Source organism: Odocoileus virginianus, chromosome 12 (assembly GCF_023699985.2).
Source record: "Odocoileus virginianus isolate 20LAN1187 ecotype Illinois chromosome 12, Ovbor_1.2, whole genome shotgun sequence".
NCBI classification, from domain to species: Eukaryota; Metazoa; Chordata; class Mammalia; order Artiodactyla; family Cervidae; genus Odocoileus; species Odocoileus virginianus.
Window position 1 is genome coordinate 60,278,326 of NC_069685.1, and position 26,703 is coordinate 60,305,028.

The window sequence follows — 26,703 nt, forward strand, 5'->3', positions numbered from 1 at the left end:
CATGTGTCTTTGTGGAATAGTAGGAATGTCTTCCTTGACTAAAAAGCAGATGACCCTACAAGCTTTTTGTAGTGTTTAAAATTACTCCTGTTTTAGTTATGATTCCAGGTCAATATACAAGGATAACCAAGTCACCCCCCCCCAAATTATGTATTAATATGATATACAAATTATATTAGTATAATATATAAATATAGATTATGTTAATATATACATATGTTATTTACTAATGTAATAGAAAATATAGTTTATGTTAATAAAATATAAATATGTTAATATAAATGATATAATTTTGAAGGGGTGACTTGGTTATCCTTGTACACTGTATATACAGAGTGTGTCCCATAGTAATATGAGAGATTTGACCTCATCATAATTGCGTTTTTTTAGACTAGACTCTGATTTATAGAATTTTAGAGTCCACTTCCCAGTGTCTCTCCCACTACGTGTGTGACCACACTGTTGGTACGCAGTGGAGCCCTGTATTCCTTAGATCATCTTGATTACAAGAGCCCAGCCCCTTCTGGACTGAGTCCCTGTTGAAGAGCGTGTGGTGGTGCCTGCCCCCGCCCTCACTGAGGCCCGGGGCAGAGCCTCTGGCTGACGCGTGTCAGCCGTGACCCCATGTGGACTCTGGCCCCACGCTGTCCTCAGTACTCCTGCCGTTTCTGCCTCTGTGCTTTGATTCGTGCTCTGCATTCATCCGGGAGTCTGTTTCTGCCTCGTTAGTTACAGAGAGCCTGCAGACGTGTCCCTAGTGCCAGCTCCTCCAGGAGTCTTTCCTGACTTCCTCCCTTGATAGCTGCAGACAGCCCTAAAAACCAGCCTGAAGCAAGCCACGAGCCTTTGATACTTGAGATGCCTCTGTCCTATCTCATGATAGTCATTGGGGTCCATTTCTTAGATTCCTTCTTGCTCTCCCCATCACCGTCACTTGGTAGAGATAACATTGACATTTGAGCTTCTTACAACGTTTGTCATAACACTTCATGTATAAGGGGGCCTATGAATTTTTTTTAGTGTGAGCTAAAAATGTGCTGAAATAGTTTTTGAGGTAGGCAGAACCAAAGTTTGTCATTTACTACGGGTTTGCTTCTTTAGCCCATGGCTGGCTTCCTTTCCCCTTCTGACTGGGAACAAACCTTTGATTCACAGCTGGAGAAGGTCCACAGTCTCTTCCGGCGGCAGCTGTCGATCCCACTCTACGGTAAGAGAGGCTGCCCCATCAGCAGTCAGCGAGTTGGGGCGTGTCATGCGATTAGGCCTTTCCCGGCATCTCGTGAGGCAGACGCGGCTGGCGTTTGTTTTCTCACTGGACAGTGTCACTGTTGACAAGGCCCTGAGTAAAAATGTATCTTGGATTGTTAATGCTCAGGAGAGTTGTGAGGGTCAGAGGCGGGACTCCCAGTTTCCTATGTTAAGACATGGTGCAGGGGTGGGCAGAGACAGGGTCTCTGAAAGGACTAGGGAAACTGACCACCTGTATTTTCTGGGGGAACTTCATTGAATAAGAGTTCTGTCATAAGCTATTTCTCTTCAGAAGAAACCTCTATTACAGGGTGGATATTTTATGTGGACTTCTGTGGAGGTGATTTGGTTCATGAGCACAGTTGGTTGGAGTAGCTCTGTCTGAATTTTTGGGGAGTTGGGAAAGATTCTTTTTCGTGTGAACATACTTTGGCAAGCCAAACCTCTTTTTTGAATGCAAGAAGCACTAGGAGGACTTTCCCAAGCGTGGGAGGAGTTCAAGGCCACCGTCTTGTGTGTTCCCTGGATGCGGTTATGTACCCCACACCCTCGGAACCTCCGAGCGACTTTACTTGAACCCTTTACTTCACTTGAGCGACTTTACTTGTCTTTTTACTTCCTGGTTTATTTGGGTTTGATTGGACAAATTATAAAGTGGCTCTCCAGGTGAGCCCTTGGGTGACAAGCAGAAAAGGCCAGAGCGGGGCTGGCTTGTACATTTCACCTCACATACCAGTGTGAGATAGTGCAGCGTGGTGAGTGAGCATGAACTGGAGCCAGAAGACTGCCTGGGTTCAGAGCCTCGCTCTGCCATTGACTGTGGCCAGGATGTTACCTCCTGCTTGTGTTTCCTCAACTGCAAGGTGGGAATCACGGTAGACCCCCCCTTGCAGAATTGTGAGGATTGAATGAAGTAATGGATGTGAAGTATTAGAACGTAGGAAGCAGTAGGTAAGTGTGGTTATAGCCTTGCTGTTAGTTTCATTTACTCTGATGGATGGATTAGCTGGTAGGGCTGCCCAGGATGGTGCTTCAAGACAGAGTCTGGGGCCAATTCAGGGCTCAGCAGAAGAGCCCACGGCCACAGATGAGGGAGGGGCCCGGCGCACCTGTCTCAGAGTTTACTCTGTGTTTGAGTTGATAAAACCCAACGGCCAGGCCCACAGGGCTGACTCCATCTCTCAATAGACATGGAAGCAACGTTTGCAGAGTATGAGGAATGGTCCGAAGACCCCATTCCAGAGTCGGTAATTCAGAGCTACAACAAAGCACTACAGCAGCTGGAGAAATACAAACCCTATGAGGAAGCCCTGGTGAGTGTTGGCCCCTTTTACTTAAATGTCTCTCTCCCAACTTTTCCCTGAATCGACAGTTGCAAGTAGAAATAGTATCTTTGTTTATCATGAAGTGTGTAGAGTGGATAAATGAGTACATTCAGTTTACATCCTGATGATAAAATAAACACCCATGTGCCCACCACCCAGGTTAAGAAATAGCGCATTGCCAGTCCCTTAGAAGTCTCCTCTGTGCCCCTCTCCCGAGAGGCAATCACTTTCCTGACTTTTGCGATCATCATCCCCTTGCTTTTCCTTACAGTTTTACACCCTATGAACATATCCTTAATGTATTGTTTAGTTTTGTTTAGTTTTCCCAGTGGCATGTTTTGAGGACTAGTTCTTTTTTCCCCAGTAATTTTCCTTATTTTTAGCTGTGCTGGGTCTTGGTTGCTGCGTGGGCTTTTCTCTGGTTGCGGGGAGTGGGGCTGCCCTCCCGCTGTGGCTCGGTGCTTCTGGTCACGGAGCGCGGGCTCTCGGGCACGTGGGCCCGGTGGTTGTGGCTCCGGGGCTCTAGAGCGCAGGCTCCATGGTGCCGCACAGGCTCAGTTGCTCTTGGGCCTGTGGGATCTTCCTGGACCAGGGATCCAGCTCACGTCTCCTGCATTGGCAGGCGGCTTCTTCACCACTGAGCCACCAGGGAAACCCAATGAGCGGTTCTTAATTTTAATGTAATTGGATTTATCATTCTTTCCCTAGGATTTGTGCTTAAGAATTCTCTCTGTACTCTGGGGTCAGTAATCAATCGACTTAGCTTGTTTTTCTTCTGAAAATTTATAATTTTGTTGTTTGTTTTTTAGCTTCCATCTGGAATGGATCTTTGGGCTGGTCTGAGGCGGGGGCTAACTTTGTTTTTCATGTAGAGAAACAGTTGCTCAGTGCTGACTTTGATAATTCTCCCCGCCCCTCACTCATGTTTTGCCCCATGCCTGTCAGGGATTAACTGTCCATTTCTGTGTGGGTCTATTTCTGGGCTCTCTGTTCACCCCACTGGTTTATGTTACACTGTTGTAATGATGTGATGGTTTTATAATTAAGTTTTGATCTTCGGTAGCATGAGTCCTATTCATGCTGTTCCTCTTCAAGAGGGCCTTGGCTTTCCTTAGCTGTTAATGCTTCTGTTAAGAATGAGGATCAGTTTTTCAAGTTCTACTTAATAATATTATTGTTACTATTTTTTTTGTTAATTTGTCCACACTATGTGGCATGTAGGACCTTAGTTCTCTGACCAGGGATGGAACTCGGACCTTGGCAGTGAGAGCGTAGAGTCCTAACCATTGGAATGCCAGGGGATTCCTTTGAATTTTTGATCGGAATTGCATTGATTCTGTAGATCAATTTGGGGCAGAATTTGCATCTTTTAAATATTGAATCTTCCAATCTATGAATATGGTATGTTGTTGTTTAGTCAGTCAGTCGTGTCTGACTCTTCGTGATCTCATGGACTGCAGCATGTTAGGCTTCCCTGTCCTTCACTATCCCCTGGGGTTTGCATAGACTTATGTCCATTGAGTTGGTGGTGCTATCCAACCATCTCATCCTCTGTTGCCTGCTTCTCCTCCTGCCTTCAATCTTTCCCAGCATCAGGATTGTTTCCAATGAGTCGGTTCTTCGCATCAGGCGGCCAGAGTATTGGAGCTTCAGCATCAGTCCTTCCATTGAATATTCAAGGTTGATTTCTTTTAGGATAGACTGGTTTGCTCTCCTTGCTGTCCAAGGGTTCTCCAGCACCACAGTTTGAAAGCGTCAATTCTTTGGTGCTCAGCCTTCTTTCTGGTAAAACTCCCACATCTGTGTATAGCTACTGGAAAAACCATAGCTTTGACTATAAGGACCTTTGTCAGCAAAGTGATATCTCTGTTTTTAATATGCTGTCTAGGTTTGTCGTAGCTTTTCTTTCAAGGAGCAAATGTCTTTTAATTTCATGGCTGTAGTCACAATTTGCAGTGATTTTGGTGCCCAAGAAAATAAAGTCTGTCACTGTTTCCATTGTTTCTCCATCTATTTGCCATGAAGTGATGGGACTGGATGCCATGATCTTAGTTTTTTGAATGTTGAGTTTTAAGCCAGCCTTTTCACTGTCCCTTTCACCTTTGTTAAGGCTCTTAGCTTTCTGCCATTAGGGTGGTGTTACCTGCATATCTGAGGTAACTGATATTTCTCCCGGCAGTCTTGACTCCAGCTTGAGATTTCTCCAGTCCAGCATTCTGCATGATGTACTCTGCATATACGTTAAATAAACAAGGTGACGATATACAACCTTGACGTACTCCTTTCCCAATTTTGAACCAGTTCGTTGTTATATGTCTGGTTCTGACTGTTGCATCTTGACCTGCATCCAGGTTTCTCAGGAGGCAGGTAAGGTGGTCTGATATTCCCATCTCTTGAAGAATTTTCCACAGTTTGTTGTGGTTCACACAGTCAAAGGCTTTAACATAGTCATTGAAACAGAAGTAGATGTTTTTCTGGAATTCCCTTGTCTTTTCTATGATAACAGCAGATGTTGGCAATTTGATCTCTGGCTCCTCTGCCTTTTCTAAGTCCAGCTTGAACATCTAGGAGTTCACGGTTCACGTTCTATTGAAGCCTCGCTTGAAGGATTTTTAGCATTACCTTGCTAGCATGTGAAATGAGTGCAGTTGTGTGGTAGTTTGAACATTCTTTGGCATTGCTCTTCTTTGGGATTGAAATGAAAACTGACCTTTTCCAATCCCGTGGCCACTGCTGAGCTTTCCAGATTTGTTGGGCATATTGAGTGCAGCACTTAAACAGCATCATCTTTTAGGAGTTTAAGTAGCTCAGCTGGAATTCTATCACTTCCACTAGGTTTGTTTGTAGTAATACTTCCTAAGGCCTACTTAACTTCACATGCTAGGATATCTGGCTCTAGGTGAGTGATCATACCATTGTGGTTATCTGGGTCATTAAGACCTTGTACAGTTCTTGCACCTCTTCTTAATATCATCTGCTTCTGTCCGGTCCATAGAGTTTTTTATTGTGCCCGTCTTTGCATGAAATGTTCCTTTGGTATCTGATTTTCTTGAAGAGATCTCTAGTCTTTTCCTTCTTTTGTTTTCCTCTCTCTCTTTGCATTGTTCACTCAGGAAGGCTTTCTTCTCTCCTTGCTGTTCCTTGGAACTCTGCATTCAGATGGATTTATCTTTCCTTTTCTCCTTTGCCTTTTGCTTCTCTTCTTTTTTCTGCTATTTCTAAGACCTCTTCAGAGAACCCTTTTGCCTTTCTTTTCCTTGGGGATGGTTTTGATCACTGCCTCCTGTACAATTTTACAAACCTCTGTCCATAGTTCTTCAGGCACTCTGTCTATCACATCTGATCCCTTGAACCTATTTGTCACTTCTTGTGTATAGAGGTTTGATTTACGTTATACCTGAACGGGCTAGTGGTTTTTCCTACTTTCTTCAATTTAAGTCTGAATTTGGCAATAAGGAGCTCATGGTCTGAGCCAAAGTCACCTCCAGGTCTTGTTTTTGCTGACTGTATGGAGCTTCTCCATCTTTAGCTGCAAAGAGTATAATCAATCTGATTTCGGTATTGACCACCTGGTGAATTTCATGTGTAGAATCATCTCTTGTGTTGTTGAAAGAGTGTTTGCTATGACTGGTGCATTCTCTTGGCAAAACTCTGTTAACCTTTGCCTTGCTTCATTTTGTACTTCAAGGCCAAACTTGCCTTTTACTCCAGGTGACTCTTGACTTCTTGCATCCCAGTCCCCTGTGATGAAAAGGCCATCTTTTTTTGGTGTTAGTTCATGAACAATGTATAGGCCTCTGCTGTTTAGGTCTTATCTTTCTGTGAGGTCTTATAAATTTATCCAGTGCCTTGAACACATTCTTAGATGTATTTCTAAATGTTTTTGATACTGTTGTAAGCAATGTCTTTTTAAAGATTTTCTGTTCTAGTTGTCTGTTCCTGGTATATAAAATGAAATTTTTTAGTGATATTTTAATCAAACTTGTTCAATCCTTATTAATACTGGTAATGTATAGATTTGGGGGAATTTTCTGTGTTGACAATAATACACAGTATTATTTATAAATGGCCTTTATTCCTTTTTCTTGGTCTTAGAATATTTTTTATTTCATTTACCACTCCTCAGACTTATGCTTTTGTTTTCTTGTGTCTTATCTTTTAGTTGACCCACAAGTCACTGTTAATGCTGCGTTTTGCAGCACCTGTGTGGTTACGTTTACTGCATACATTTCCCACTTTCTTTGCTTCCTCTTATCACATCCTGGGTCTTTCACTTGGAGTCACTTTTCCTTTGCTTCAAGTCATGTGCTTGGATATTTGCTTGTAACACATTTTCTGTTTTTATTTAGGAGGTCTTTGTTCTCCTTGAGAGTTCTTAGGATATAGAATTCTAGGCTGACAGTTCTGTTCTCTGAGCAGTTAAATACATCTTTCTGGCTTCTGTTGTGCTACTGAGAAGTCAACTGTCTTAACTCTTGCTACTTGAAAGGAAATTCTTGTTTGTTCTCTGGCCAGTTTTAAGATGTCATTGTCTTTTGTTTGTTTTTGTTTTATTTCTCTCTTTTTTGGCTGCACATGTAGGATTCTGGTTCCCTGACCAGGGATCAAACCCTCTTTCCCCGCATTTGAAGAGCAGTGTCCTAACCGCTGAACCACCAGTCAAGTCCCAAGATGTCATTGGTTTGGTTTGATGTCTGGCATTTGGTTACAGTAGGGCCAGGTGTGTGGATTTCTTTGTATTTATCCTGCCTGTGGTTTGTTGGATTTCTTGGCTTTGTTTTTGGTATCTTTAATGGGCTCGTGAGTGAGAACACAGCTTTTAGCTCTGAGCTAGGACTTTACTCCTGTGACTTGGTTTCCTCAAATGTCAGATGGGATTGAAATGATAACTGCCTCCTGGGATTGTTTTAAAGATCAAATTCTTAGTATTATCTCTTCAGCTGGCAAAAGTGTAGCCTTCTCTTAGCTTAACCACCTTCATTTAGATTTTGTTTGTGGTATTTCTTGTTTCTTTCCCAGTTGGTTGATTTGCGAGGTTTTTTTTTTTTTTTCCTTCAGTATTTAATCTAGTATTTTCAGCCGTCTTCATTGGCACAGGTGTCTGGGACTGATTCTGTCGTTATCTAGTAGGAACTGAGCCTCTCCATCATCTTTCTAAGAGCAGAGCACGTGTGCTCTCTTGCTGGCCTGAATGAGCACTCTCTTTTTCACATGTGAATGATTGGTATTTAGTTGTATTTCACAGGGGGCTTCTCTGGTGGCTCAGATAGTAAAGAATCTTCCTGCAATGCGGGAGACCTGGGTTCGATCCCTGGGTCAGGAAGATCCCCAGGAGAAGGGAATGGCAACCCATTTTAGTATTCTTGCCTGGAGAATTCCATGGACAGAGGAGCCTGGTAGGCTATAGTCCATGGAGTTTGCAAAGAGTTGGACCTAAGTGAGCAACTAACACACCACCACTATATTTCACAAAGCCTCATTCATGAAATCCTTGTCCAGTTGTTTTGTTTTGACCATCAGCAGAGAGTGGCTGAGGATTTTGTCTAAAAATGTCTTTGGATCAGTACACATTGATCATATATACACATTGATCATATATAGCCTCTTCTGTCTCCTGCATGTACCTGTACTCTGGCAGGAGCTGATACTTGGAATGACAAACATGAAATGACACAGGGCACCAAGTCACTCTGGTGTGGTTGCATTCACCCCACTCAGTAGGCCAAGAAAGTGGTATCTGTTTTGGAAGATGGCTAGCAGTGGTCATTGGCCAGTATCTCTCTTTCATGCAGTTCCTGGTTGATGGGTGGTTTCAATTCTCTGTGATCTAGGAATGGATTTAGAAAAGGAATTATGGAGCCTCTGTAACTCTTGCCATGAGGTGGCACTTTGGACTCATTCTGTCCGTCAGACTTGTAGATCCGATGTGCAGAGGCTCTGAGAGTGGGGACCGGTGATCCTTATCTTGCTGTGGCCATTCTCGCCATGATTTACTAGGGACATGTGTGTGCGCTCCAACGGTGTTGTGTAGCCCATTGCAACTTCACTGCCATTCTCCTTTGCCCCAGCTGCAAGCTGAAGCGCCAAGGCTGGCCGAGTATCAAGCATACATCGATTTTGAGATGAAAATTGGCGACCCGGCCCGCATTCAGTTGATCTTTGAGCGCGCCCTGGTTGAGAACTGCCTTGTTCCAGACTTATGGATCCGTTACAGTCAGTACCTAGTAAGATAACCTACCTGTTCTAATCTCACTTTATTTTTACCACTTTAGGTTCTATTTAAATTCAGAAAGAGTGCCAGGAGCTGGCGGTGTGCTGCTCCTCTCTGCTTGATTCACTAAGGAAGTCTTCTCATGTTTTATTTTAAACTGATCACTAACTGTGAAAAAAATTTGGTGTAGTCTTACTATCGAGGACTTTATGACGGATTGATTTTTCTTTTAACATGTTATTATGGAAAAATTAAATACATAAATGTAGAGAGATTAGTAAAATGAAATGACAAGTACCCATCACCCAGCTTCAACACTTAACTAATGGCACTAGTCTAGTTTGATCTATAATCTTAATTAGTTTTATCTGTTTCCTTACCTATTCCCCCCTTCCCTGTTATTCTGAAGCAAATCCAGAGGTCCCATTTTGACGGTAACCGTTTCAGTACACGTGTATACGAGGTTTGAATCAGGATCTTGGCTAAGTCCATACGTTAGGATTGGCTGATGTCTGTTCAAGCTCTTTGATCTGTAGGTTTTCCTCTACCTCTCTCTTCTCCCCTCAAACCCCTGGCGATTTCTTTGTTGAAGACATCAGTCATCTTAAGGAAATTTTTTTTGTTGGTTGGCTTTGCTGAGAATGTCTCTTGAATGGTGATGTCTTAATGAAAATTTCTCTCCTGACCCTGGCATTCTTTATCGTAGGATCGGCAGCTGAAAGTAAAGGATTTGGTTTTGTCTGTACACAGTCGTGCTGTTAGAAACTGCCCGTGGACGGTTGCCCTGTGGAGTCGATACCTCCTGGCCATGGAAAGACATGGAATTGAACACCGAGTGATTTCGGGTGCGGATTGTTTTTGTGGGAAGATGTCTAAGCTTTTTGTCCCAAGTCAGGAACATTGGGCTGTGACAGAGTCATTAGATCAGCCTTCCCCAGGGGTCATTTTGGAATATTTGGTGTTAGTGACAAAAAGGGCTTTAATGAGAGAGAAACTAGTTGTAGTTTTGACCTGTTAAAACCTCTTAGTGCTTTACTAGTCATGATGTCTCTGGAGTCGTGGTCTTTTTCTTCCCCTCAGTTGACCTGGAGCACTTTAATGCAGGGCGCCCTGTGGGACTTGCCCTTTCTAGAAAGAACACAGTTTGTGCACCGCTGTGGTAGCCCTTCTTTTGAATATTTCTCTAGCTCATTTCACTTGGTTGTATCCCATTATTACTGTTAGCCATATAGTGTTTTATAAGAGGTTTTTATAATGATCTTGGTAATTTTATATTAGCTTCTTTTTGAATTGACAACAAATCCTGGATTTTTCTTCAACTCTAGTGACCTTTGAGAAAGCTCTCAGCGCTGGCTTCATTCAGGCCACCGACTATGTGGAGATCTGGCAGGCATACCTTGATTACCTGAGGAGAAGGGTCGACTTCAAACAAGGTACCAAAGTTCCTGTGTTTTCTGTCAGAACTGAACTGTCCCTTAGCGTGTCCTTTGGTGGGATGAGGCAGTGGCCCAAATACCTCACGATGGGGCAAGCGATGTAGACTGGCCACTGGTTGGAATTGTAGCTGTTTCATTCTGTAGTGAGCCATGCCATAGACCCTAGAGGGGGAGAGGAATGGTCCTTACCTTTTATTCTGGCTCCCGCCAACCTCTTCAGTCTCATTTCTCCTTTCTCTGCCTTCTGTGTGTCCTGAATAGTTCTTTACGTGGGACTGCTGTGTTCCCTCTAAGTTGTTGAACCTCCACCTCCATGGGATCCCCTGCCTTCCTCCCTCCCCAAAAAACAAATAAATAAATAGCAACCGGAGCACCGCCGTGCTCCCCCCCCGCCCCACTGGTGCCGGCTTACGCCTGCAGGTGGATTTTGGCTGTTCTGCTGGCTTGGGGAGCACCCCTCCACTGTGGCCCCACCTGGCCCCCTGGTCCCTTTGTCCTTGGCCTGTCCGTGATGTGCTCTGCCTGGGTCTGCCTCCCCTCCTGTGTGTGATCAGGGCAGGAGCAGGCAGTGTTCTATTCAGCGTCCCCAGCGAGAGCCCCGGGGGTGTCAGTGTGGGATCGCACAGAACTTAGAGGACGTGGTAGGTGGTGTCCGAGAGCCGAACCCGCTCTGTGCTTTCCCGCAGACTCGAGTAAAGAGCTGGAGGAGCTGCGGTCGGCGTTCGCCCGCGCCCTGGAGCACCTGAAGCAGGAGGTGGAGGAGCGTGAGTGTGCCCCCCGGCCCCTGCTTGTGCGTCCTCTTCCGGTCCTGGGCCTTTCAGTCAAGGCCGTGTGCCTCTCTGTGATCTCTTTGCTTTTAGTATTCATTCATTTGCCTGTGTCACATCTTAGTTGCAACACAATGTGTTGCTTGACGTGTGGAGTCCACAGCAGACTGTAGTTGTGGACCTCGGGCTTAGGTGCCCTGAAGCATGTGGGATCTTAGTTCTCTGACCAGGGATTGAACCCATGTGCCCTGCGTTGCAAGGTGGAGTCATAACCACTGGACCAGCAGGGAAGCCCCTCAGTTACTTTCTAATTTTGTCTACTACTCTTCTTCAAGGTTTCAATGAAAGTGGAGATCCGAGCTGCCTGATCATGCAGAACTGGGCTCGGATTGAGGTAAATGTTTTTTAACAGACCTGTCAGTTTCACCCACCTTTGCGGGACCTTTGTCTGATAGCGTGGCTGAAGCTGAGTCAGGGTCCCAGATGACCCCCTAGGCTCTGCAGGGATCCGAGTTGTTTACCTCACTCGCAGTGTTTTTTGGTATCTGGGGGCATCCGAGCTCCCAGCCACGTTGCACAGCAGTTGTCTGCATGCCGGGTGCTCATTCGTGTGTTCCTTCTCTGCCGCCCCGGGCCCCAGTGACGAGCGTGTTCTAGGCGTGAGCAGTTTGCCAGGCCTTCCACTGTGGGCTGGGGATGAGATAGACTCTGTCCCTGTGCTAGAAAGACTTGAAACGAAGACAGACGATGTCACAGATGGTTAGTGGATATGATGAGCTGGATATTATTGCTGGATCGTGGACCCCACAGTGAGTCAGACGTGGACCCTGCCCCTGTGTTCTCTTTTCTGAGGGGAGTCCCCTGTCAGGGTATGGCTGGATGGGATGGTTGTGCTGAAACCATGTTAAGGATGCAGCAGCCGAGGTGCAGAGGCTGAGGGCAGCGCTGGCTCCTGGTGGTCTGTCCCTGCCTTGGCCTTCAGATGACGCACTTCGAGTTCAGGCTTGATAAAAATAAAACAGATGCCTGGCCAGCACTGTCCTCAGTGCCTCCGTGCTCGCCTGTGTGGCTCTCGAGGTGAACGTGGGCAGGCAGCCTGAGGCTGGACGCTGCAGAAAGGCCGAGGTGCTTGGGCCGGGCTGTTCGCATGGCCCCGGGGGCGCCTGGCAGGGTCTGCGGAGCTGAGTAGCACGGATAGTTCTGGGGTGGGAGGTTTTCAGCACGGTGTCTGAAGTATGTTTTGTCACGGGTGTTGACACCGTCAGGCCTGAGTCCTCTCCTAACTCGGTCTGGTCATGCCTTCAGGCTCGACTCTGCAACAACATGCAGAAAGCGCGGGAGCTCTGGGACAGCATCATGACCAGAGGGAACGCCAAGTTCGCCAACATGTGGCTCGAGTATTACAACCTGGAGAGGTAACGGGCCCGGGGAGAGGGGAGGCGCTCGTCAGGTGTGACCGGCCCCAGCGCTGGTGCCCCAGCCCCGCCCGTACAGCTCAGACTGCTGCTCACGGGGCACTGCTCACTTCATGGTCCTGTCTCTAGTGCCTGGGCTTGTTGGGCGGGGCCTTAGAGAACCACACGTGGTATTCTGTGCCTGGCTGTTACAGCCATGTGTCACTTGCCACTTATTTTCGTTTGTTTTGATTTTGGGACATGAATATTTTATTTGACTTCTTGCGGAGCTGTGTTCTTTTTTTATGTTTGCTTTGTCTATAATAGTTAAAAGTACTGAAAAACAGGGAAAAACCCCCAAATTTTCTGCAGTGACACACCCATGTAAAACCACGGTTAGCTAATGGTTTGGGTGTGTTCTTTGAGACTTTCCTGTGCTTAGATTTTTAGGAAGTGGTGATGCAATCACAGTATACATATTCTAAGTCTCTAAAATTATTTTAAATGATATTTATAACATGAGGGAAGATATAAAGAATATGATCAGCTTTTTAATTCAGTATATCTTGGATGGTGGTCATGTTCAGTTGCCAAGTGTTCGGTTGTCCCACTCTTCGAGACCCCATGGACTGTAGCATGCTAGGCTTCCCTGTCCATCACAATCTCCTGCAGTTTCTCCAAGTTCATGTCTATTGAATCGGTGATGCCATCTAACCATCTCATTCTCTGTTGCCCCCTTCTCCTTCTGCTTTCAGTCTTTACCAGCATCAGGGGCTTTTTCCAGTGAATCACCTGTTTGCACCAGGTACTCAAAGTATTGGAGCTTCAGCTTCGGCATCAGTCCTTTCAAAAAGGATTCAGTGTTGATATCTTTTAGGATTGACTGGTTTGATCTCCTTGCTTTCCAAGGGACTCTGAAGAGTCTTCTCCAGCACCACAGTTAAAAAGCATCAATTTTTTGGTGCTCTGTCTTCTTTATTGTCCAGCTCTCACATCCATACATGATTATGAAAAAAACCATAGTCTTGACTATTTTTACTTTTGTCGACAAAGTGATTTGTTTGCTTTGTAACACAGTCTAGGTTTGTCATATCTTTCCTGCCAAGAAGTAATTGTTTCTAATTTCATGGCTGTAGTCACCATCTGCAGTGATTTTTTTAGAGCCCAAGAAGGGGAAATCTCTCACTGCTTCCCTTCCGCCCCCCACCCCACCCCCCGTTTGCCGTGAAGTGTTGGGACCAGATGACATGACCTTAGTTTTTTTTAATAGTTGAGTTTCAAGCCAACCTTTTCACTCTCCTTCTTCACCCTTATCAAGAGGATCTTTAGTTCTTCCTCTTCGCTTTCAGCCATTAGAATGGTGTCGTCTGCATCTGAGGTTGTTGATATTTCTCCCAGCAATCTTGATTCCAGCTTGTAACTCAGTCCGGCCTGGCATCTCTCATGATGTGCTCTGTGTATAAGTTAGATAAACAGGGTGACAGTAAACTCTCTCATACTCCTTTCTCAATCCTGAACCAGTCAGTTGTTCCATGAAAGTGAAAGGAAAGTGAAGTCGCTCACTCGTGTCCGACTCTTTGCGACCCCGTGGACTGTAGCCTACCAGGTTCCTCCGTCCATGGGATTCTCCAGACAAGAATACTGGAGTGGGTTGCCATTTCCTTCTCCAGGGGATCTTCCAGACCCAGGGATCGAACCTGGGTCTCCTGCATTGCAGAGAGATGCTTTACCCTCTGAGCCACCAGGGTTCTAAATTCTGTTTCTTCTTGACCTGTATACAGGTTTCTCAGGAGACAGGTGAGATGGTTTGGTATTCCCATCTCTTTAAGAGCTTTCCATAGTTTGTTATGATCCACAAGTCAAAGGCTTTAGCATAATTAGTGAAACAGAGGTAGATGTTTTTCTGGAATTCCCTTGCTTTCTCTGTGATCTAGTCAGTGTTGACAATTTGATCTCTGGTTCCTCTGCCTTTTCTAAACCCAGCTTGAACATCTGAAAGTTCTCAGTTCACATAATGCTGAAGCCTAGCTTGGAGGATTTTGAGTGTAACCTTACTGGCATGGGAAGTGAGTACAATTGTCCCTATGGTTTGAACATTCTTTAGTACTTTCCCTGTTGGGAATTGGGATGAGGGTTGACCTTTTCCAGTCCTGAGGCCACTGCTGGGTATTCCAAATTTGCTGACATATTGAGTGCAGCTAATAGAATCATCTCTTAGGATTCTAAATAGCTCTTCTGGAATTCCATCACCTCCTCTAGCTTTATTGACAGCAGTGCTTCCCAAGGCCCACTTTACTTCACACTCCAGAATGTCTGGCTCTGAGTGAGACTGTACCATTGTGGTTATCTGGATCATTAAGATCTTTTTTGTACAGTTCTTCTGGGTATTCTTTCCATCTCTTCTTCATCACTTCTGCTATTAGGTCTTTATTATTTCTGTCCTTTATTGTGCCCATCTTGGTATGAAATGGTCTTTTGATATTTCCAATTTTATTGAAGAGATCTCTAGTCTTACCCTTTCTATTTTCCTCTTTTTCTTTGCATTGTTCTTTCAAGAAGACCTTCTTGTCTCTCCTTGCTGTTCCCTGAAGTTCTGCGTTTAGTTGGGTGTACATTTCCCTTCCTCCCTTGCTTTTCACTTCTCTTCTTTCCTCAGCTACTTGTAAAGTCTCCTCTGACAACCACTTTGCCTTCTTGCATTTCTTTTTCTTTGGGATGGTTTTATTCTCTGCCTCTGTACAGTATTATGGAACTTTGTCCATAGTTCTTCAGGCAGTCTATTTACTAGATCTATTCCTTGAATCTGTTCGTCACCTCCACTGTATTTTCATTTGTGTTTTATTGTTTAGTTGCTCATTCGTGTCCAACTCTTTGTGACCCCCATGGACTGTAGCCCACCAGGCTCCTCTATCCATGGGGATTCTCCAGGCAAGAATACTAGAGTGGGTTACCATGAGAAGGCTACTACTAGAGAAGGCTCCAGGAGATCTTTCCAACCCAGGGATCGAAACCAGGTATCTGGCATTGCAGGTGGATTCTTTACCAGCTGAGCTATCAGGGAAGCTCAAGGGATTCATAGGGGATTTGATTTAAGTCATACCTTACTGGCCTAGTGGTTTCCCCCGCTTTCTTTAGTTTAAGCCTGAATTTTTCTGTGAGGAGCCTGATGATCTGAGTCACAGTCAGCTCTCGGACTTGTCTTTGCTGACTATGTACAGCTTTTACTTCTTTGGCTACAAAGAATGTAATCAGTCTCATTTCAGTATTGACCATTTGGTGATGTCCATGTGTAAAGTCATGTCTTGTGTTGCTGAAAAAGGGTGTTTGCTGTGACCAATGTGTTTTCTTAGTGGATTTCTGCTAGCCTTTGCCCTGCTTCATTTTGTACTCCAAGGCCAAACTTGCCTATTACTCCAGGTATCTCTTGACTTCTTACTTTTTGCATTCCAATCCCATATGATGAGTAGGTCATCTTTTTTTGGTGTTAGTTCTAGGATATCTTCTAGGTCTTCATAGAACTGATCATCTTCAGCTTCCTCAGCATTGGTGGTTCAGACACAGACTTGGATTGCTGTGATGTTGAATGGTTTGCCTTAGAAAAAAACCGAGGTCTGTCGTTTTTAAGGTTGTGTCCAAGTATGGCATTTCAGACGCTTTTTGATTGTGAGAGCTACTCCATTTCTTGCCCATAGTAGTAGATACGACAGTCATCTGAGTTAAATTCACTCGTTTCCATCCATTTCAGTTCAGGATGTTGATGTTTACTTTTGCCATCTCCTGCTTGACCACATCCAATTTACCTTGTGCATGGACCTAACTTTCCAGGTTCCCATGCAGTATTGTTCTTTACAGCATCAGATTTTACTTTCATCACTGGACACATCCACAACTGGGCGTTGTTTCCACTTTGGTCCAGCCGCTTCATTCTTTCTGGAGCTGTTAGTAGTTGTCCTCTGCTCTTCCCCAGTAGCACCTTCAGACTTCGGGGACTCATCTCTCCATGTCATATTTGTTTTCCTTTTATACACTTCATGGGGTTCTCATGGCAAGTGTACTGGGGTGGTTTGCCATTCCCTCCTCCAGTGCCTCACGTTTTGTCAGAACTCTCCACTCTGATGCGTCCGTCTTGGGTGGTCCTGCATATTACGGCTTGTAGCTTCATTGAGTTACACAAGCCCTTTGCCACGAGAAGGCAGGTTATCCATGAAGGGGTATCTTGGGCATTGCGTGTCAATAAACATATTTTTTTTTCTGTTTTGAATATTTTGCCTCCCCCACCTGATTGAAAAAAATAATATGTGCTCAAGTTAAAATAGAACATTTACAGATGTGAGAAAGTCCCTTAAAATTCTTCCCCAGAGGTGACCACAGTTAAAGCTTATTGAATATTCCTCTAGATCAGTGGTTCTCAAATGTTTTGGTCTCAGGACCACCTCAAGAGCTTTTGTTTATGTGAGGTATATTTATTAACATTTACCGAACTAGAAAATGAAACTGAAAAGTTAAAAAAACACTTTTATTCATTTAAAATTTGCTGTGAAGACATTGAACAGAAATAACATATTTTTATAAGAAATGACTGCTTTCCAGACTCCAAAGTAACATAGTGAGAAAGTGGCCTGGTTTTACACTTTTTACAAATTTCTCTAATCTGGCTCAGTAGCAGACAGCTGGATTCTCCTATCTGGTTCTGCACCCTCTTTTTCGTGACATTTTCATTGGAGAATATGAGACTGTTATGTTAACATCCAGTGGTCTGTCTTGCACTGAGCAGACCTTTTTACCCACACAGGATTCCATGACATGCGTTGTGTGTGAGGAAAATGCTGACCCATCAAGTACTGTAGCTCTTCTAAATATTGACGCATCTCATTATCCCATTTGTTCATATCTGCACTGACCTTCAGAGAAAGGTCTTTAAAGTAGGAGGCTGTCAAACTCATAGTGGCAGATACAGGTTTTTCAAGTTCTGATTTTCACTTGAAAGCCCCAGTTTTATCAGTCAACAAAAACTTAAGTGGTTTTCCTGAAAGTGACAGCCTCACTTAATTAATTTTTGAAAATGTCTGCCAAATACACACGTCTGAGTCACTGTAGTTTTTGTCACTCAACTGTTCTCTCAAGTGAAAATGATGTTCCATGAAAAAAAGGGAAGTAGCCCAGCTTGCAGCTAAGACAGTAATCTTATTCCTTTGCTCCAACCACTGTACTTGGGTATGAAGAGGTGCTTAATGTGTGCATTCCATTTGTCACCCAGAATATTATCAAGATGTGCACTGTCTTGATTTGTGCCAAGGGCCACTGTAGCTTTGGCATCCTCAGTCCAAATGTCAGCACAGTGAAAAAGTCCAATAAGTATGTCGGTATATAAGTGAAAGTAGTTTTGACTTTGCAGACCTCCTGAAAGGGTCTTGGAGACCCTTAGGCGTCCATGGATCATGCTTTGAGAACCGTTGCCCTAAATTTTTTCTTAGTGTCCTAATGTGTATTTGCAATGTTTACAAAAACTTTTTAAACAGAAGGGAGAACATAGTGTCTTATAACTGCTGGGATGAACAGAATGCTGTTTTGTAACTGTTGTGTTGAGCAGTATCTCATTTCATGTCAGTGTGGGAAGATTTTTGTGAGCCTGGGCACAAAGCCTGGCAGTCGCTGTGTTGGCTTTCCCCTCGGGGGGATGGCATCCTAGGATCTCTGGGGACTTTACCCTGTCACCCCAGCTCTTGGGTCCTTCCACACACCTTGCACACGCAAAGGCAGAAGGCCTGGGTGTGGACCGCTGTCCCCAGGTGCCTCTGCCACGAGCACTGACTTGCTGAGGGGAAGAGCGGTTTAGAAGAAAGCCTCGGGCTTCCCTGGTAGCTCAGACAGTGAAGCGTCTGCCTGCCATGCGGGAGGCCCAGGTTCGATCCCTGGGTCGGGAAGATCCCCTGGAGAAGGAAGTGGCAACCCACTCCAGTACTCTTGCCTGGAGCCTGGTAGGCTACAGTCCACGGGGTCGCAAAGAGTCAGACACGACTGAGAGACTTCACTTCACTTTACCATCTGAGCCGCCAGGGAAGCCCTATCATTACAAGAATCCGTTAAAAGAAATAGGACATTGAAAGCCTTCAGTTTTGTTTGACTCGGGAGCTTCCTGGGACAAGGAGGAAGCATTAGAACTATTGGCACAAAGAGTGTGGTGTCTCCTCGGAGCTGAAGCTGACACTGGCTTTGCTGCCGTGGCATTGGCTGTTCGAGGGTGCCCCCGCTGTGTCTTCCGCTGGGTCCCTGTGGCCCCAACTGTGTGTTTTCCGCCCCAGGGCCCACGGCGACACGCAGCACTGCAGGAAGGCTCTGCACCGGGCCGTCCAGTGCACCAGCGACTACCCGGAGCACGTCTGCGAGGTGTTGCTCACCATGGAGAGGACAGAAGGTGGGGACTTGGCGTGGCCTCGGGCTTGGGGCTTGTCCCTAGACCAGTGTGGTTGCGGGGCTGTAGGCGCAAGGACACGTGTGTTTGCGGCTCCACCCCTCTAGGGGACCTCTGCGATGAGACCATCACGCAGTGCTCGGCAGTGAGAGGGGAATCCCGCCGCCCTTCTTAGGCTCCAGGTGCAAAGGGACCCATGACGAAGCTTTAGCACAGGCCTCCCAGGGGACTGGGAGATGCTGTCACGTGCAGCTTCCCTGGACCCTCTCTTCCTGCTGGGTACCACCCCGGTCCTGACCAGCAGGACCGTCTCCGGATGTTGCCAAGGGCTCCCTTGGGTCAGCAGAGCCTGTGTTCCAGCACAGCGCGGTGAGACCCATGGCGAGACTGCTCTCTGATCACGTGTGCCTCTGGTGAATTTCAGAGCCTCCATATACAGTTTCCGTGGGCGTTAGTCTGCATTTGGGGTACTGAGTCACTTAGAACTGGAAATAGACACCTAAACAGCAGCAGCAATAAGGGAAACACCTCAACATTTATCATCTGAGGAGCTCTTAAAATCTTTTGATCTTAGTACAAATGTTTTGTACCTTTTGCATTAGAATGTTTTCAATAATCTTTGCCACAGAGAGCTCGTAATAAAACCTAGTCTGGTTTTCAAATCTTTTCTAAAAGAGAAGGGGTGATCTAAATACACCTGTAAGAAGTATTTGAGTTCTGAAACTTGAAACCTACACAAATGAATCTTAAAATGGAAAACCAATTCTCCAGTTGTTGCAGTTTGATGGAAGAGATCTCTTCTGGAGGTGTGGGGAAATTAAGACAATTTTATATTTTTATATCCTTCAAAATCCAGAGAAGTGAAAGTCCGCTTCTCCTTCCTCTCAAGGTACTCTAGAAGACTGGGACATAGCTGTTCAGAAAACCGAAACTCGACTAGCTCGAGTTAATGAGCAGAGAATTAAGGTAATGATACTCTTGTTTCAAGTCTTTGAACCTGTGAAAGCTTTTTAAAAAAAATTTCTTATTGGAGTATAGTGGATTTAACAATTCTGATAGTGATTTTGACTGTGTTTGGTATGACTGTTCCTTGTTAAAACCTTTGGGGTCATCCTAAGAAGTGTATTTTACTCAGTGTGTTAACTCAATGTGTTAACTATTCAAACTATGTTTGAATCAGTGTGTAAGACTCTTTTAGTGGCTTAAAATGTTAGCCCCAACAGTAACTACTTTAGGTAGTGGAGTACTTAAGGTTATTGAAATAGACGAAGAAGATGAAAAGGGAGCCTGACTGATGTAGCCTAGTGGTTGGAGCGTGAGCACCCCCAGATGAATCAGGGCCCGTTTTATAGGTGTTTTTCTTCTCACTGGTGGGTCACTCCTGGGGACCGTGTGAGATGCACCATAGACTTGAGCTGTAGTTCCTTAAGGGCCTGAAAAGGTGGGGCTCAGCCCCCCATCCTTCCTGGTCTCCTGGGGGCGGCCGTCCTGCGGGTGCGCTCACCTCTCCCTTCACAAGTCAGTGGACTTTGTGTAACGGCCACATCCAGTGACGCATCGTATCCCGACCTTCCAGGCTGCGGAGAAGGAAGCAGCCCTGGCCCAGCAAGAGGAAGAAAAGGCTGAGCAACGGAAGAGGGCCCGGGCCGAGAAGAAAGCGTTGAAGAAGAAGAAAAAGACCAGAGGGGCGGACAAGCACAGAGCCGACGAGGACGATGAAAAGGAATGGGGCGATGATGAGGAAGGTAATGCCTGGCTGGACTTCCATACTGGAACATCCTAGACCTCCAGACAGGGTGCCGAACACAGAGAACTTTATTCGGGAACCATTTGAGAATAAGGTCCTGGCAAGGCTCCCTTGGTGGCTCAGACCATAAAGAAGTCCCCTGTCAGTGTGGAAGGCGCGGGTTTGGTCCCTGGGTTGGGAAGATGCCCTGGAGAAGGAAATTGCAACCTTCTCCAGTGTCTTGCCTGGAGAAACGCCATGGACAGAGGAGCCTGGCGGACTACAGTCCCTGGGGTTGCAGGGAGCGGGACACGGCAGAGCGAGCGGCACAGAGGAAGTGCCACCGCCTTCCCGGTCGCCGCCTCACCACATGGTGCTGCCCGGCTCCCCTGTCGGCGCCCACCTGGGCTCCGTTCCCTGACGGGCCTGCCCCACCGCCCCCTTCCTGACTGGTGCCTGCCTTCTTCCCTGCCCTCCGCACCAAGGGTGGGCTTCTCTGTACCCTCAGGCCCTGGCGCCCGGCTGACCCCTGCCCTGCGCCTGTACCCCTCCTTCCCCTTGCTTGACTCCCACCAGGCAGTTTGACTTGTAGAATTTTCCACCCTGTGTTTCTGTCACCCCTGCCATTTCATGTGTGGGCAGGTGTGGGTCAGATTTATTTCAGCAAAGTCGGTCAAAGTAAAGAGTGGTCTCTAGACGCTAAAGGAGGCTCACCGTTTTCCTAGTGCAGAACTTTCAGCTGGAGTAAAGAGTGATGGAGTCATCATTCGTTTCTTGGGGCTTTCAGACATGATTGTGGGTAGCTCACTGCCCTTTAGGGCTCTGGTGTTGCAGGGGAAGGCACAGAGGACCTGTGACCGCAGTGGCGTGTCCCGGGGACTCGGCAGCTGTGGGTGAGAGTCGTGGTGGAGGCCGGGAAGGTACCAGAGGTCAGCGAAAGGGTTGCAGGAAGGGGTGAGGTGACTTCCTGTGGGGCGGTGCGCTGCACCTTGGCATCGGGGGAGGGCGAGTGAGTGTCCGGTGAGGGAGAGCAGAGGCCGGCAGAGCGCAGGCTGGCCCGCTCTTCTCTGCAGCCTCGGGCCCTGATCCTGCTAGGGGGCTGGGTGCTGGGGTCCGTGAGACAGGCCAGCCCGCCCATCAGCGCTCTGGAATGCAGAGTGCCGCAGGCAGACCTTATCTCGAGGGCAGTGGGGAACTGACAGAAAGGTCTGGAAGCAGGTGGCCCACACTGGTTGGTTCAGTCCTGTCCCCCTGGAGGCAGTGGGGAGCGCGGGTTGGAGTAGTGTGTTGTTGTTAAGCTCTGTGGAAGGACATGGGACAGTCATGAATGTGGGGAGAAGCTTGCGCTCTGTACCACTTCCAGGGTGGCCCAGGGAGTATGCACTTCCGGGTCACTGAGGTGCTTGTTTACATGTGGCCCCTAGGCTCCATCCCCCTTTCTGCCCCGGGCTTTCCAGGAGGGGTCCTAGGGATTTGCCGGGACAGTATAGAGACCCCCGGCCTCGACATCTTGTATGGGTGAGCGTGGACGATGAGCATTTAGGGTGTCAGTTGCACCTGAGTTGTCTCCTCTCCCGGATGTCACTGGGGCCTGGCAAGGAGTGGGATGTGCTGGGAGGGTCGGGAGAGACTTGGCAGAGGGTGGGGGGCATGCACCCCGGCATCCACAGGGGTCCTGGCTTCTGGTGGGGAGAGCTGTCTCCCTGCTGGGCGCGCCCCGGCTCAGCTCAGCGCCAGGAGACCGTTACCTAATCGTCCTTTCCCCTGACAACCTGCAGAGCAGCCCTCCAAGCGCAGGAGGGTGGAGAATAGCGTTCTTCCTGCCGGGGAAGCAGAGCCCGGCTCCGAAGCTGATCTTTCTGGGAGCATCGCCCCCGCGGCTGCGGAGCCCCCCTTGGAGCCGAAGGAGGTGCGGGTGGGCGCCCGGCGGAGGGACGTGCCCAAGGTGCCTCACGACAGCAGCAAGGACGGCGTCACCGTCTTCGTCAGCAACCTGCCCTACGGGCTGGGGGAGCCAGCCGCCACACTCCGGCCGCTCTTCGAGGCCTGCGGGGACGTGGTCGAGGTGCGCCCCATCTTCAGTAACCGCGGCGACTTCCGCGGCTACTGCTACGTAGAGTTCAGAGAGGAGGCGGCGGCCCTGCAGGCACTCCAGCTGGACCGCCAGAGCGTTGAGGGCCGGCCCATGTTCGTCTCCCCCTGTGTGGACAAGAGCAAAAACCCCGACTTCAAGGTTGGTTTGGGGGGTGAGCCCGCCTTTCCGTAGGGTTGCGGTGGGACAGACTAAATGCTCTTTCCTGCCGCGTCTCGTATTTAGAATCTAAGTGGAATGTTTGTTAAGAGTGAAGTGCCTGAGTTAACTGGGTGCATTCTGAGCTGGTTCGCTGAGGTCTCTGCGCCAGGCTGGGTCACTGAGCTGCTGGTGTTGACAGCTGTTGGTAACAGTAGGCACGTGTAGCAGCTCCTTGCCGTGGGATGGTCAGGAGTGACGGGGCCGCACCCAGCGTCTGGTGTGTGACCTTCCGACTCTCACCCAGACTCGGAGAATGGCGGCCTTCATTCTGGCCGTTTTCCAGAGGAGGAAGGGGAAGGCTTCGAGAAGTGAGGGACTTGTCCAGGGCGAGTGAGCAGTTCTTCGCACCCAGAGCTGGCTCTGGCCCGGCCTGTGGATGAGGCCTGACCCTGCGGTGTGGGGAGCTGGGCTGGGCCCAGGGTGTGAGTCCTCTCCCTCCTCCGCAGGTGTTCAGGTACAGCACTGCCCTGGAGAAACACAAGCTGTTCGTGTCGGGCCTGCCCTTCTCCTGCACCAAAGAGGAACTCGAGGAGATCTGCAAGGCCCACGGCACTGTGAAGGACATCCGGCTGGTCACCAACCGGGCCGGCAAACCCAAGGTCGGTGTCTGAGCCTGGAGCCTGGGCGAGCCTCTGTTCAGATTGCTTGGTTCTAGAGTGGTTTCTGGTTTGTCTAAGAAACAGACAAGAAGTTAACAAGGATAGGTGCACGATGCTCTTTCCGTTTGCAGTCAGGTTCACTTGTGTGTGGATCACTGTACTGAAAAGAAGATGTTGGAGGAAAAATTACTATGAATCAGCAGGGGCTCCAGTGTGGGCCCAGGCTGAGGGGCCTTGGGGTGAGGTGCCCGCCTTTGCAGCCTCCTCCCTCCTGCCTGAACCCCTCTTCATGAGGCCTGGCATCTCCCTGAATCCCTGCCCTGGTGTCCCCCTTAGCATGTTCTCCCCCTGGTTCCTCAGCCTCCTGTGAAATCCTTGACCACGTTTTGAGTGGTGGTTTGAGAAGAGTTTGGTTTGAGAGGCCCCTTCACGTTTGTGCAGGTTAATTGAGAGCTGACGAGTACATGGGCAGCCCGGGCGCACGGGACGTCGGGGCAGGGAAGCGCGAGGGAGGGGCTCTCTGAACCGGCCCGGGGGCCTGCGCGGGGAGCCGCGTCCTGGCTGGCAGCGCTGACCTGGCCAGGCCTTACCCACCCTCAGGGCCTGGCCTACGTGGAGTACGAGAACGAATCCCAGGCGTCGCAGGCCGTCCTGAAGATGGACGGCATGACCATCAGAGAGAACGTCATCAAGGTGGCCATCAGCAACCCGCCGCAGAGGAAGGTTCCGGAGAAGCCGGAGGCGAGGAAGGCCCCGGGGAGCGCCCTGCTGCCGCGGCAGGTCTACGGGGCGTAAGTGTCGTGCGCTCTGGTGCCGCCTGGTCGTGGGGGCCCCACGGCGACCCTGTTTCCCTCCAGGGCAGTGAGTTAGACGGAGGGTCGGGTCTGCCTGCTCCGTCCCGGGGCAGGGGTTTCCCAGCAAGTCCACGCCGAGGGCCAGCCCAGAAGTGGGCCCTCCCTCGTGTTCACTGGTTTACACTGGTGGTTTATTTAAGTTTTAAAAAGTTTTTTTAAAGACGGTGGTCACTCTGAAGTCCCCTTTGACAGGTGGATCCCCGTGTGTGGGTCCCGAACCTGACAGCCGGGTGTTGGCCAGCTATAACCCTGGCAGAGCTGTGTTCTCAGCCCACGGGCACGAGGCAGCGAGGTCGCAAGGTTGTCTGGTGAGGTCTGTACGGTCACAGCCGTTCCGTCCACACTACGTGTGACCATGTCACACAGGGGTGGCCCTGTGCGACGCCAAAAAGTCGTGGAAAAGGCGGAGTTTTCCAAAGCCACTTTTACCTGATAGCGAGGCAGGGAGCTCAGGGCTGTCTCAGCCTTCTTGCCTGTTGCTTTCCCCCTTTTGTGTTGGGGTGGTCCAGGACCGGCCTGGCTCACCTCACCAGTTGTCGCTTTGGGAGGTCCATGCATTGTTTGCTCTTCCAGGCGGGGGAAGGGGAGGACCCAGCTCTCTCTGCTGCCTCGCGCCCTGCAGCGCCCCAGCGCCACCACCACCCAGGCTGAGAATGGCCCCGCCACCCTGCCGGCAGGCACCACCCCGGCCACCAGCGAGGCTCCCAAGATGTCCAATGCCGACTTCGCCAAGTTGCTTCTGAGAAAGTGAGTGGGACAGTGCGAGAAGGGAAATGCCTTACTTCACGCTGGCCGGGAAGATGCCCGGTGCCCAGTGGGGCCCTGGCCGTGCAGGGCTGGGTGCAGGGCACGGCCATACGCTTCCTCTGGTTTAGGCAGGACTGGAAAAGGGTGTCTAAGGAAAGTTGTGAGTGCTCCCTCATATTGAGGGCAAGAGGACGAAAACCATCACTCCACAGGCTGGGTGCTGGGTGTAGTTTCCTGAGATACTTGTGTGTCTTGAAAGAGTTGAGAAATAGAAGTGAACTCGCACACACTGTTCTGAGGCCCACCTGTCCAGTATTTTTGGCGGACTCTGGTCCCTTTTTATAAGACACTTCCTACACCCTGCACAGCACATGTGCCCGTCACTCTTTTAATTTTTAAAAGACAAAATGGCAGATGCTAGTAATTCACCAGAATGGCCTATTTTAGTAAAGGGGTGGGGAGGGGACATCACTTAAAAATCTGATGGAGTTTTGTTCACGGGGCTGTGCTTTTTTATATTATGTATTTGTAAATGACTTGTCAACCCATTGTTTTGTTTCCTCAAAGCAAAATATTTGTGACATTTGTTTAGTGTAGGAACTTTGCGTGCCATCTGCTATGCTATGGACCATTTTCTTTGCCTAGTGACTAGTGAACTGTGTTCTTTGTCTAAATACTGAGTTTCAGCCCTTTGGTTTTGTTAAAACACCATGTCAAGTGCAAACTTAAATTCTCTCCGTTTAGCTTTGTTTATTAAACTGAAGTTCTCTTAAAAACTTCTTGCAGAAAGGTACTCAGATGTGTGTTCAAATATGTATTTTGAAATGGGTGTACCTTGCTTTACCTGATAGATGTGTAAATAGACCTTTTGTAAGTCAGATTCGGTTGTTTTGCTTTAAACCATTTCAGCTGTGACACCTCCAGTTTACAGCAGTTCAGCGCTTACAGCTTTTCTACCCCTCATCTTTTATCCAGCATTTATTCCTTTGAAAGTGACGTTGCCAGTTCAGTAGGGAAAACTGATTTTATAAAGGCACTCTGGGGGAGAATATTGGAATTCTTTCCTTTGTCATGAAAAATTGGCCCATTTTTCTGTTTTTAAAGGTTTATGCATCAGTCTTTACTGTACTTTCTAGTGTAACGTTGTTAATGGACCATTTGAAACAGGTAAGTAGACAGAATAGTACTCTAAACCCCACACGCCTGCCATTGAGCTTCAGCCTTGCTCAGCTGGTCTTCGTCTCCACCTCTCCTGTACCCCCTGGGTCCCGCAGGGAGACCCCAGATATCACAGCGCCCCCACTATTGGCACCTACCTCTACAGACTTAAAGACAATGGTTTTATCGTTATTTCTAGAAACATGAGTAACGTTAATGTCAGCCAATCCAGACAAACTGCCAATTTCCTATTGTTTCTTAATAACCCTTTTAATCTGTAGGTTCTCTGTACCTCATCTTTTGCACAGAACGCTTGTTAGGTGTTTTTGAATTCAGGCAGCAGCTTTGAAGCTGTTGGAAGAGCCTGTGTTCTCCCGGGGTGGCTGGCCATCCGCTCCCCTGCGGAGGCCTGTTCTGTGGGTGAGAGGCTGCGGGTCAGGTGGGGACCAAGGCGCCATGAACCTCTGCTTCTCAATCCAGGTCGCGGGGTGCTAGGTAATGGTGGCGTTCTCTTGCTGTTCCAGTCCTCTGCC

The 26,703-nt window shown here is 48.0% G+C and overlaps 1 protein-coding gene across 2 annotated transcripts in view; it reads left to right on the forward strand.

Annotated features, from left to right (window-relative positions):
* SART3 (spliceosome associated factor 3, U4/U6 recycling protein) overlaps positions 1–25,890 on the forward strand; it is a 39,786-nt gene extending 13,896 nt beyond the window's left edge. The window contains exons 5-19 of one of the 2 annotated variants that reach the window (XM_070475454.1): positions 1,102–1,207; positions 2,437–2,561; positions 8,642–8,797; positions 9,491–9,629; positions 10,110–10,217; positions 10,907–10,984; positions 11,323–11,381; positions 12,293–12,402; positions 18,684–18,796; positions 19,683–19,759; positions 20,370–20,538; positions 22,298–22,752; positions 23,259–23,411; positions 24,012–24,202; positions 24,839–25,890. In XM_070475454.1, the coding sequence (XP_070331555.1) occupies positions 1,102–1,207; positions 2,437–2,561; positions 8,642–8,797; positions 9,491–9,629; positions 10,110–10,217; positions 10,907–10,984; positions 11,323–11,381; positions 12,293–12,402; positions 18,684–18,796; positions 19,683–19,759; positions 20,370–20,538; positions 22,298–22,752; positions 23,259–23,411; positions 24,012–24,202; positions 24,839–25,016 (2,217 nt within the window). In that variant the 3' untranslated portion in view covers positions 25,017–25,890. The remainder of the gene's footprint in view (positions 1–1,101; positions 1,208–2,436; positions 2,562–8,641; positions 8,798–9,490; positions 9,630–10,109; positions 10,218–10,906; positions 10,985–11,322; positions 11,382–12,292; positions 12,403–18,683; positions 18,797–19,682; positions 19,760–20,369; positions 20,539–22,297; positions 22,753–23,258; positions 23,412–24,011; positions 24,203–24,838) is intronic. The other variant, XM_020876042.2, reaches the window with a different exon arrangement.
* Positions 25,891–26,703: the final 813 nt, after the last annotated feature.